The sequence below is a fragment of the Corylus avellana genome, chromosome 3, assembly GCF_965113065.1.
Source record: "Corylus avellana chromosome 3, dhCorAvel1.hap1.2, whole genome shotgun sequence".
Taxonomy (NCBI): Eukaryota; Viridiplantae; Streptophyta; class Magnoliopsida; order Fagales; family Betulaceae; genus Corylus; species Corylus avellana.
In genome coordinates this window covers 19,463,157-19,475,485 of record NC_142492.1, presented here as the reverse complement: position 1 = coordinate 19,475,485, position 12,329 = coordinate 19,463,157, and the positions used below count along the sequence as shown (strand labels likewise).

The window sequence follows — 12,329 nt, the reverse complement described above, 5'->3', positions numbered from 1 at the left end:
TTGCTCCAGAAATAATGCATCCACTAAGAGGATCAAAATGAATTACTGGTTTTCCTGAGGTCTTTATGCAGTTTGATACAAGCTGTCCACGTTGAAATTTTACAACTTGAATTGACGTTCCCTCTTTACAAAAATTAAAAAATAAAATAAAATAAATAACTAAAAAAAGCTGAAATTTGATATGTTATGTACAACACAAGCATACAACAAAAGACCCAAGCCACTACAAGCTCATGCTCTTGGCACCAACATTCCAGTCAATTGCAAGTGGTCGAAATTAACCAATCATACCATTGTCAAAGCACTGGTTGGATAGTAGTACACCTTTTTGGGCAGAAAACATTTGGGTTCCTCAAGAAAAGCTTTGTAGCTACTTTTATAGCCACATGCTTTTCTATCGTTCAATTCCTGCTCCTTCAATCGCAGCTGCCATGGAAGCCGATGCCTCTTCAAGGGTCCGCTTCTTCTGAACTGAACTGAAGGCCTCGAGAACATCTCCCACCTCCCAATCATTATAATCTTCCATCCCAATTCCACATTCTAGTCCAGCGTTTACCTGGCCAAGAGGACAAGCTACATTTTAAAGAAAGGAGACAAAAAATATTGCATGCCAAGACTAAAAAAACATTAAGGGTAGGTAGTCTATTCCTGAAAAGGTTTAGCCATGAAATTCTGTGGCCTTATATGCTGAAGATGCAGTAAACCAAAAGATATCCTTCAGTCACAAGAACAACCATATATTGGTGCTAGAAAAGCCATATGGCAGGCATCAAATCATAGGCCTGATAGGGAATGCACTTACAACTTTCTATAGAGAAAGAGGACAAAATTCTGCTAGTAACTAAATAGCAAAGGCAGAAATCATTATTTATGCAGATATTTACCTAATAAGAAGCCCTCTGCTTGATCAGTCTTTCCCAGTTTTTGTACGTTTAAGGACTTTGGTATATATGCGTAATTTATTCAAGTATACATTCTAAAGTTATCATCAACAGATTCATGCATATTGTGATGAATTTTCATGTGCTTCATTGAGTTCTGGAAATTATAAGTTCCAAATCACCTATAGATTTCAACTCCAAACACAAAAATGATAAGAGCCAGCGAATATGCCAAACATATTATAATTATTTCCATCTCAGCTATGAAAGCAAGATGTGATCTTTATGGCCTACAGTAAATGGAAACACACGCCATACCTATTGAAATGATGATATTACCACATTTTCTATATATAGGTGTCCAATAAATATACGCTATAATGATAACACTGCTTGTAGATACCTCCACCTTTTGATTAGCTCTCAGCTAGTAATAGAAAAAGAACACAAAGAAAAAAAAGCCTGAAATAATCGAAGAAAGCACAAGAAACAAATGCATCTATAGGCATTTGCCTTCCATTCATTTCTACTTTCCAAAAACTAACCAATAGGAAAAGAGAAGAACCACCCATTGAGGTTATCAACACTAAATCATTTAATTGAACTTGTTTCTTCACTTCACATTATCATCATTTTCAATTTTACAAAATTGGTTCTTTAATAAACACGACCTATGCTTTACCCCCGTGCACTCAGCAGCCAAGACCAACCACACAAATAGATGAAAATTGGATAATCGTTTTGTTTGATCTGCCAAACACAGAAGGCACAAGTTCTCCATGCATGACAGACAGCTTAAGCATGTCAACTTTTAAGTTCAACATAACAACATTTTACTTGATCAATTCAATCTTTGTACAACTATTCAAATTCTTAAATATTTTAATTAAAAGTTCCTGCAAATGAATTAACTAATTTTTAGAGCTTTAACATCATGAATTCCATCCTTCATCTCATAGAAAAAACGTGCAAGATAAAGATAAGTACAACCTTAGGTTTCTAAGTCTTGTTCTCAAATCACATATTATCCTAACCACTAAAATTCTTTAAACCAGAAGACCACTATTCAACCAAACTTGCTTTAAAATAAGGTCAAGCTTCAAATACTTAATTGAAGTTTTATTATTTTATTAACAGTTTAATATTAGAAAGCAGATGATAATACAAACATGTTTCTTTTTTAGTCTTAAACATCAAGATTGAAGACGTAATTTTACATCATATGGTAAATGTAGCATAATCTGACAAGCTTCAAGATCCAATGGAAATGCAAGTTTAGAAGTACGAAATGAAGACGGGAAGGTCAACTATGCTTTTATGTCAGTTTTCCTTAAGAAGTGCATGTCCTCGTATTACAAAACAAAGCAAACTTTGTTATAATCAATTAATCATACCTCTTTGACAATTTCCTTAACCCGTCTCAATGAATCAAGAATGCCAACATAAACTACTCTGCCCTTACGAATGACCCGAATGCCGCAACCTTTCACTACTTTTCCATCTGTTACCATGCAGCCAGCAATACGACCACTGCCACTGCTGAAAACGGCTCGGACTTCTACCGAACCAATTGTTATTTGATCCTGTCAACATAAAAACAATAACTCTAAACTGTAAATCTTCAGTACCAAAAAGTTGGGATATTTATTTAAAACATAAGTAGTGGATGGAACCTATTTGTTAGTACATAAGACAGGACACTCCAGGCTCAAAATAAAAATGGACAAGAATTACAATTTCTATAAGGCAGTCTATAACGAGGAGTTCAAAATGGAGGGTTTTTTTTTTCTTTTTTTTTTTTGTAAAGTCCATTTAACCCCCTCAAACTACCACTCTAATGACAATCTACCCCACAAACTATCAATTACGACAATTTACTCTTCAAACTGCCAAAACAATGACAATATACCCCACAATGCTAGCAAAATGACGAAATTACCCCTATAAAATTTTCAATACGCTAAAAATTTTGAAAAAAAATTAAATTAAATTTTAGTATTTTTGTTTTTATTTTAGTAAGGGTAATTTCGTCATTTTGTTAAAATTGGAGGTACATTGTCATTGTTTTGGTAGTTTAGAGGGTAAATTGTTGCAATTTATAGTTTTGGAGGTAGATTGTCATTGGGGTGGTAGTTTAAGTGAGTTAAGTGGATTTTTTTCTTCTTTTTTTTTTGCCGAGGGGGTGAAAGTACCAATCATGTGTCCCGACAAGGAGAATAACACAATAATTCATCTTGGGAGGTCCCTTGAAAGCTTTCATCCTATGTTCCTATACCATATGTACATATACAAAATAGCCATGTCAAACCTAAAAGACAATGAATGGATCAAAATGGAGATGATTTGCTTCTTAAAGGAGCCAAAAGGACAAGATGAGGTCACTAATAATGAAGATAAAGGTGGTGATAAACGAGATGATCCGCAAGGATTTAGCATAGATAGGCCCTGATAGAGCTGAATAGAGAAAAATTATTCCATAACCAACCCCAAGCAATTGGATTAAGGCTGGTTTGAGGTTAGTATAGCAGTGTTTAGTACCCATGTCAAACATGATGTCTATTGTAATAATTTAAGAAAAAGTGCTAGCCACATCTGCACTATCACCCTAAAAAGACTAGTCAATTTGAAGCTTCTCTAAAATTCTTTATAAAGCTCAGTTTCATCTAACAACTAGGCAACCATTTGTAATGACACAAGGAAAAGCGCTAGCCACATCTGTGCTATCACCCCAAAAAGACTAGTCAATTTGAAGCTTCCCTAGAATTACTTATCAAACCCAATCTCACCTAGTAACTAGGCAATCTAGGACTTAGAACTCATGACTATCATTAAAAACCACCCATTCTATGTGAGCTACTCCTCATCCTCCCAATATGGGATCGGGATGTTACATCTATTACATAGACACTTCATGTTACCTTTGTCTTTCACATGAAGAAAAAAAAAAGTTGAAGACCTCAACAACTTATTTGTGCCCGCGCAAAGATTAGAAGGTTAGACAAATTTAACACTTAAGAGACACTAGCACCTGAGGTTAACATCAAAATCCATGTAACACAGCTGAACATATATACTATCCACCTGGCATGGTATCTACACAATCCATCTTCAATTTAAAATACTATAGCCAATATAAACTATGTGAGTTAACCTCAACAGCCTCTAGGAGTCCTTCCATTGCATTCCGCACATCATCAATAAGTTCATAGATGACTCTATACAGTCGAATCTCGACGCCTTTGTTATCTGCATAGCTTTTCACAGAACCTGGAGCTTTGACATTAAATCCCAAAATAATGGCCTTGCTTGCAACCGCAAGATCAACATCGCTGGCGCTTACATCACCTGTTGCTTGCAAGAGAAACTTCAAGGTGACATTATCTTGTGGGAGCACCTGTAGGGCTTGCCTGACAGCCTCAATGGATCCCTGATCATGATGAGGAGAAGTTCAGAAGAGAGTAAAGAAAGTTACAAGGAGAAGCTATGAAAAATATTGCATACATAACCACTCAGCAAAACATAGAAGACGCTTGAAAGTATGTGTGCAAGTACCAAACAATTGTGTTAATCATAACCGATCATGCAACAAATGTATTGATGCCATATACTGGCCAAATATCATTCAAATTCAGTTACATATTTATCCCTCCTGCATCATTTCACTTGACCAATGATTTAAAAAACAGAAAATGGGGTAGAAAAGGACCAATCAAAATCTCAACAAGTTGATATGGCTGCCATGTTCCTCTGAAACTTTAATTGAGTGGCATAAGTTTATAGAGATCATTCAAAATTTCACAAAAATCTTGTGTTGATACTATCCAAGAACATAGAAGCAAGATAAATATAACTTCATTTAGGAATGGTGATTTGATTTGATTCACTTAATATTAACAGTTCATTAAACAGGTTGGTTGCCAATCTGGAGAATGGAAGTGAGGTTTTGTTACAAAAATTTGGATCTCTGTTATGCCTATTATTTAGGAAAGGGGAGTGCGGAGGGTATAATTCTACCGAGGTACCAGAATCAAGTTGACAAACCAAAACTCAGGCAAGGAAGGTGGTAGACAATGAAGGGGAATTGGTAGAAATTGAAGTAGAAGAAAACATTAACAATTTGTAGTCGCAAATTGAAAATCAAAGGGTTACAACCGATACGAGAATTGCCAGATGAAGGATGGTGCTCTCTTGGAGTCAGTGGCAGAAGATATGGCAGGTCAATTTACACTGTTGGAGAAGGAAACCTGGTTTAGGAGCAAAGTATGGAATGTATCCCATGTGTTATATATAGCAGGAGAGAAATAGGTGGACCTTTTGAGAGGTTGAGTTTTCTGTTGATACACTTATCCATGTGTTTCTAAGATCATTGTTTGTTGGGAAGTCTATGGATGGCAATTGTCCTCCGTTTTAGTTGGGAATTTGGATTTCCTACAATTATGACTATAATTTGAGAGGGTTACTTTAGTAGACAGCCTGTGTACTTCAATTCTTCCTTTTCTTGTTTATTTTTCAATGAAATTTCATTTCCTTACCCCAAAAAAAAAAAAAAGAAAAAAAAAGATGTGGTTGGTATTCATATTTCAGGAAAAAAAAAATATACATCTAGCTGGACCAGTACTCATAATCTGGAAAAGGCTATCAAACCCGTCCAATTTGCATGGAGATCTTAGGTTAACATTATTAGACATTACATATCTACTTCCACTCAACTACCTAATGTACAGGTAGTTTGGGAGAAATCCACCCAGAAACATCAAATTCAATGTTGTGAAATTCTAAATTGATGTTTCTCTTCTAGCAGTTTTCATTATTCCGATGACTGTATGAAATAATTATGATAATTTAAAAAATTAAGAGTAGTCTATGATTTTATTCAAGCATGTCTTAGGGAGAGGGAGTTAAAAAAGCTCACTCAAACTTCCTTTCATTTTTCTCTTAGATATTCATATCATACCTGAAGATCAACCTTCATGACAATATTCAGCTGGTGCAAGTCCAATCCAGACAGCTTTCCTGTTGAAACTGCAGAAGCCAAGGAAGAAAGAGTAACCTTTCCATCACCAGCCTTAGCAGATATACGATCATTTCGTAAAGACTCAACTCGTAACTCAGCCTTTTCACGTGCAATTTCGAGGGAGTCAACAATCTCAAATTCATCACCCGCAACAGGAACATTATTTAATCCAATCACCTGCAGATGTACACAGAAGAAAATTATAAAAATAAGAAATAGAAAGGAGTGGTTAGGAGCTATCTGAACCCTACCAACATCAGAAAAGTTAGCTTAGCCTGCTCTTTCACATAAACATTTTCAACAATACTCCAAAGCAACTTGCATAAAAAACCAATTTATTCTTGCCTGTATTTATTTTCAACCACACATTTAAGAATGACTGCAACTCCTTATAGTTGTTTATCTACAGAAACATCAAATCTGAAAACAGAGACCTATGAGAAAAAAAAAAAAAAAAAAAAAAAAAAAAAAAAAAAGGCGCTTAAATGTAAAGGAAATTCTATTTATACCCCCTTATACTTGATTCTTCGTCTTTTTCTTTGATAAAAAAGTAAATTGTATCAGACAATACCCCTCCGGCTTTCATGTGCTATTTACATCCCATGTATTATCCATAATTCTTAATAGGCTCATTCAATTAGGCTAATCGTCTCAATCTCATGCAGAATATCCTTTTCTACCGAAACAATAATTGAAAAAAAAAAAAACCACATAGAAAAATTAAAAACCATATTGACCTCAATTAATTAATAATTGAGGTCAATTGGTTTTAGGTGGAGTACCTAAATTGAATGAGTAAAATAAGGAAAGAATAATAATTGTAGTCGAGAAAGGAGAAAATCCTGTTTGATATTTTAGGTGTTCTTTTACCCAAAAAAGGAACGAACTATTGATATCAAGATGAGAAGCAAGGGATTGATAAGAGATAGAGAGAGAAAGAGAGAGCCATAAAAAGGAAAAGGTGCCTTTTGTATTGAGAAAATCAAAGAGAAAGCAAAAGAAAGCTTCTACCATAGCCATCAATCGAGGAAAAAGCGGGGAGGGGCACATGAAGTAGTACCTTCACTACTATCGGCTCTGCCTCTTTTTTACTGTTTTTTGGTTGTCGCAAAAATGCCATCTATACTCCCTTTCTGAAGGATTTAATTCCTCTCAAGTCTCAATTCTAAAGTTCTAAAAATAGATTGTGGAGTGGGCAAATCTGGGTCCTAAAACAAAAGGACTCAATATTTGTGAGAACAACAATGGAAGAAAGATTTGCTCCAACACCAACCTCTTCTTCGAGCATCCCTACCCTCCCACCAAGGCCATATTCATCCCTAACAAGAGAATGCTACAAGCCTAACCTCCTCAGCACCCCCAATGACTTCATCCGTGTTTGGTGCATCTCTAACAACTGCCCACTGAGGTCAAGACTCCTCAATGGCACCAAAAACCACGACTTCCCTTAGCTCCTATTGTCCTAAATTATCTTTTATTATGTTTATTATCAAAAAATGGTCCAAACAAAGTCTAGGTAGTCTCTTCTGGAGCAAATCAGGGAATTGGGATTCCCAAATCAAGGAATCTCCTAGACCAAAAGAGAGGGTCCTTGTTACTAGACCATGTAAAAGAGCCATCCACAAGGGCAATGTCCATGAGCCCCTGCTCATAAATGAAATAAAAGAAAACTGAACACCAACAGGATTCACCCGATCTCTCACTCGGAAAGCGAGTTACACTGAAATCTCCCTCAGTACACCATTGTAAGTCCCACCAACTTAGCAAACCAACCAGTTCACAAGAAACGTCATTTCTCTAATTCCAGATCTCGACGCACGTCTAATCAAACAATAGCCATAAAGCTTAAAGGATCCCTTTACTCACGCAAGTATGGTTATCAAAAGAATTAAGGGGGGAAAAGGAACAAAGAAACAAAATATTAGTTAACAAAGGAAGTTGACAGACAGATTTCAACAGTTTGACTTTGCAAGATGAAGGTTTCCACAAATGCTTCTTTTTTTTTTTTGTTTTTAATAGAACAATCACTCTAACATTTACCTTGGTGGTGGGGGTGGGGGGGGGGGGGGGGTGGGGGGTGGTGGGTGAGGGGTGATGGGGCAACATGATACATTGCAAGAAAAAAATAAAGAGGATAGAGATTTATGAAGTAAAAACCTGTACAGGAATAGAGGGTCCTGCTTCCCCAACACGATTTCCTCCATCATCAAATAAGGCCCGCACCTGACCATGGGCATAACAAAAATGTCCCTTATGGGTATTGTAAATAATGGGGGAAAAAAGGAACAAACTAAATAACCACGTACATCAGACTCAATCATGCAGTCACATAAGCACCCAATTTTATCTTAAAGAAAGTTCTCAGAGTTTCAAACTCTTATATACTGACCTTTCCAAAGGCTCCTCCACAAACTACTATATCCCCCATTTTAAGAGTCCCATTCTGCACAATAAATGTAGCTAGCGGTCCTTTGGCTTTATGAAGACCTGCCTCAATGACTGTGCCCTTTGCACTTCTATTAGGATTAGCCTTCAACTCTTGCAACTAAAACAAACACACACATGGTTAGGATATAAAGGAGAAAGATGTCAAAAAAGCGAAAAAAAAAAAATCTCCTTTTTGTAACTTATCAAAACATACAAGAAGAATATCAAAGCTAACCTGTTTCCACATTAATAACATCTAACTCACCTCTGCAACAAGTATGACAGTTTCCAAAAGTTCATGTATATTCTCCCCTTTAAGAGCACTAATCTGTTAAAAGGAGAGTGAAGAATGAAAGCATTCAGAAACTGTATAAAGCATCAATGTCAGATGTCTTTACAACTCCAGCACTTCAGAGATAAAAACCTGAACCATTGGGATATCACCACCCCATTCTTCAGGCATTAGGCCAACCGAAGAAAGCTCTTGCATGACCCGTTCAGGACTAGCTCCCTCTTTATCTATCTGGTACAAAGGAAGAATTAAGATTGAGAATCAGCATATCCTGAAGCCATGACCACACAAGGCAATAAGAATTGCAAATTGTTTTTCTTCTTTATCATGGCATCTTGAAAAGAAAAGGTTAAAAAAAAAAAAACACTAGTACAGTTGACATGCCTTATTTATAGCTATCACCATCGGTACTCCAGCTGCTTTTGCATGAGCTATGGCCTCATTTGTTTGAGGACGGATTCCATCATCAGCAGCAACTACAATGATAGCAATGTCCGTCACCCTTGCTCCACGAGCCCTCATTGCTCCAAAAGCCTAAAGGAGCAGAAATAATAGATATTATCTAAAGTAAGAAAGCACAAGCAAGTTTCAGTTCACATCTGAGTTAATAACCCCATACTAACAAAAGATAATTAGTCACCTAAACAATGACCATAAAACCCAAAATATGATCCACAAAGGTGAAAATATATATATATATATATATATATATATATATATATATATATATATATATATATTAAAAAAAAGTGCATACCATGACAATATAGGTACTAGCACCTTATATGCACCCTGCCCCAGCCTGGGGGGCTGGGGGAGGGGGGGTGGAGGAAGAAGCTAAAAGTTATTTTGTTTGCAGGAGAACGTACCTCATGTCCAGGGGTGTCAAGGAACACACATGACTGCACCTTTCCATCTAGAGGAACTAGCACCTTATATGCGCCAATTCCTTGTGTAATCCCACCTGCTTCTGATGCAGCTACCTGCAAATATCTAGCTGTCAGGCTTAAGTTGAATCATATGTATGACATGCCAATACCAATAGCACAAAACTCGAATAAAATATAAATCCAATATCAAAGTCAAACAACAAGGAACAATTTGTCTAGAATTATGCATCATAACCAAACCATAAAATAATCTCGGGATAGGAAAAAAGAAAAGAAGTAATCAAAAATTACCACAAATACAAAGCCATAAGACCTTATACCACAATGGGCATTGCAAAAGAAACTGAAAGGAGCATCAAGATGATTAAGCTTCCATATGTACCTTGCTCTTTCGAATATAATCCAAAAGGGTCGTCTGCCAAGTGGGTAGCAATAAAAACATATTAGCAAAGTTTACACATCAGGATATATTAGCATTCAAAGAAAAAACAAGATAAATAAATAGGAAATGGGTGCAGAAGGTCCAAACAGAAAATGAGGATCCAAAGTGCTACACACTGACCTTCCCGTGATCCACGTGACCCATAATAGTAATAACAGGAGGCCGGTCTTGTAGTTTGTCCAGATCTTCTTCATCAAAAATTTCCTTCTTTCTTGCCATTTCTTCCAATTTAATGGGGTCAGCATTTAGGACTTCCACATCATACTCGTTACAAATCATTTTCACCATATCTTTGTCTAGAGTTTGCACCCCATCAGGCTTAATCCCTTTTGAGTACAAATACCCAAGAATTTCACCTTCACCAATAGCCAAGTTGTAGGCTAACTCCTCCAACAACATACCTTCTTCGCCAACCTCAAGAATTTCTACTTTGACAGGAGCTGCCTCTTTGGCAGCCTGAAGTCTAGCCGCCTTCCGACTTGCTTTACTCCATTTCCTCCCCTTCCTTGCCATGGCTGCACCTGGGATAGAGACATTAACATCATCTGGAATGTCAACATCATCAACCTTTCGTCTCCGCTGTCCCCCACCAGCTGAAACATTTCTTTTACGATAATCATCTTTGAACTTTCCGGAGGGAGGACCTCTTCCTGGTCGTGCAGGGGCTACGACTGCCGCAGCAATCAGAGGATCAACCACTGGCTTCTTAGAAGCAAATTTGTCAATCAAAATTGGCTTGCGTTCTGTAGTTTTCGAATCTGTGTCAGTTTCATTAATCACGGATGACTTTGGAACTGCCCCAACATCCTTCAAGATAACAGGTTTCTTTATCACAGGCGGAGAAGCCACAGAAGGCTTAGCTTGTAATTTTGGTTGAGGTCGCAAAGGTGGCTGGGGGGGTCTAAAAGAAGTAGTTGCTTGAGGCTCTTCTATCTTTCCCCCTCGCCCTGTTTTAATCTCGTCTTTCTCAATTGCCTTACTAGGCTTTGCAGATGATTCCCTCACAACCTTCGGCGCGACCGTGTCTCCTTTCCGCCACACACTCTTCAAAGTTTTAGTATTTTTAGTCGACTTAACACTTGCCAAATCAGTACTTACATTAGATGGTGTAGATTTATTTACAACCCCACTATCTCTACTGCTACCCGGGTCACTCAGTCTCGAAGTTTCTAGTTTTTCTGCCTTCTCCAACACCTCTCCGAGTGACTCAATCATCTTATTCCTCTCCTCAACATCCTTTAACGTATCGCCATCAGAAGAACCCCCTTCCCCATCAATTGAAGCCGGGTCCCAAGTGACCGCAAGGGGCTCGCCCTTGGACCCTGAGGAGGACATCAAGACCGGCTTAGGAGCAGGCTTGAGGAGAAACCCAGCATCACGATCATCACCTTTAGCTCCCCCTCCTCCTCCCCCATAGGTCTTACTAGATGACTTAAGGGACACTGCATTGCCTTGCTCGGGGACAAAGTCAGTTGTTGTGACCGAATATTTACACACAGACACCAGCACACAATGCCATCTCTTCTTAGCCCTAATATTTCCCTTAGACAAAGAAACTCTCCTAAACACCGTCGACCGGGACCTTTCCGTTACTACACTACTTCCCAAACCCGCAAGCGGAGCCAGAGAAGCCATTGTTCCTTGCATACTTGCTACTACTAATTTTTAGCATTGGGCCCCGCCGCTCTGTCCTTCCAATTCTTACAATTCCTCATCAATTACTTCAGTTCCTGCTATTTACTTACAAACGGACAAAAAAAAAAAAACAAATTCAAGCTACCCAAGCGCGCAACAATACACACACACACACATATATATATATATATGAAGAAATGGAACTCTCCCAGAATTTGCTATATCTAGAAGAAAAATTCTTACCTTTCTCCAAGAATCTTGTGAATTTTGTGTGAGAAGAGCCGCAGCAGCGTTCTGGAATTTCTATAGGTAGAAAGAATCTTGCGTCCGAAAGGAGCTTCGAAGAAATGGTACTTGTGGTTATGGAGGTTGGGGATAATATGGTGTGGACGGAAAAGGCAAATTTGGTTGGAAGGGAAATACGTGTGGCTGATTCTCCGCCTGTCAATATACCATGTATGCGATAAGGCTCGCTCGTTTATATGGTGCCGCGCTTTGTTTTCGCTTCTTTTTTTTTTTTTTTTTTCCCCCGGTTTTTTTTTTTTTTTTTGGTCTGGTCTTTGTAGAAGAGGATTCACCGACCAAATTTGTTTCCATTAGATCGGACGGATTAATTACAGCCATTGATCTCAGATCAAGTAACTCAGGCCCGGCTGTGCCAAGCCCACGTCAACTTTCCAATTGCGTATGTTCTCTCCTTGACCTTTATAAGAGTGACAAGATCAAAAACATCATGGTGACTTGTTTA

General features: G+C 37.8%; 1 protein-coding gene across 1 annotated transcript; it reads right to left on the bottom strand.

The window, feature by feature from the left end:
* FUG1 (Translation initiation factor 2, small GTP-binding protein) lies at nt 1-11,602 on the bottom strand. The gene is made up of 12 exons (XM_059584959.2): nt 10,067-11,602; nt 9,887-9,919; nt 9,484-9,597; nt 8,999-9,148; nt 8,747-8,845; nt 8,588-8,650; nt 8,285-8,440; nt 8,053-8,118; nt 5,836-6,072; nt 4,033-4,308; nt 2,276-2,464; nt 1-556 (listed from the first exon to the last, which is right to left on the bottom strand). The coding sequence occupies exons 1-12, from the start codon at nt 11,591-11,593 to the stop codon at nt 395-397; spliced, it is 3,072 nt and encodes a 1,023-aa protein (XP_059440942.2). The 5' UTR covers nt 11,594-11,602; the 3' UTR covers nt 1-394.
* Nucleotides 11,603-12,329: the final 727 nt, after the last annotated feature.

Excerpts from the sequence above, each read along its gene's own strand:
- FUG1 (XM_059584959.2), bottom strand. The coding sequence starts at position 11,593 with ATGCAAGGAACAATGGCTTCTCTGGCTCCGCTTGCGGGTTTGGGAAGT. Across the intron at positions 8,846-8,998 it reads TGGTGATAGCTATAAATAAG|ATAGATAAAGAGGGAGCTAG; the intron begins GCATGTCAACTG and ends CCTTTGTACCAG. Across the intron at positions 8,119-8,284 it reads GTGGAGGAGCCTTTGGAAAG|GTGCGGGCCTTATTTGATGA; the intron begins GTCAGTATATAA and ends GCCCATGGTCAG.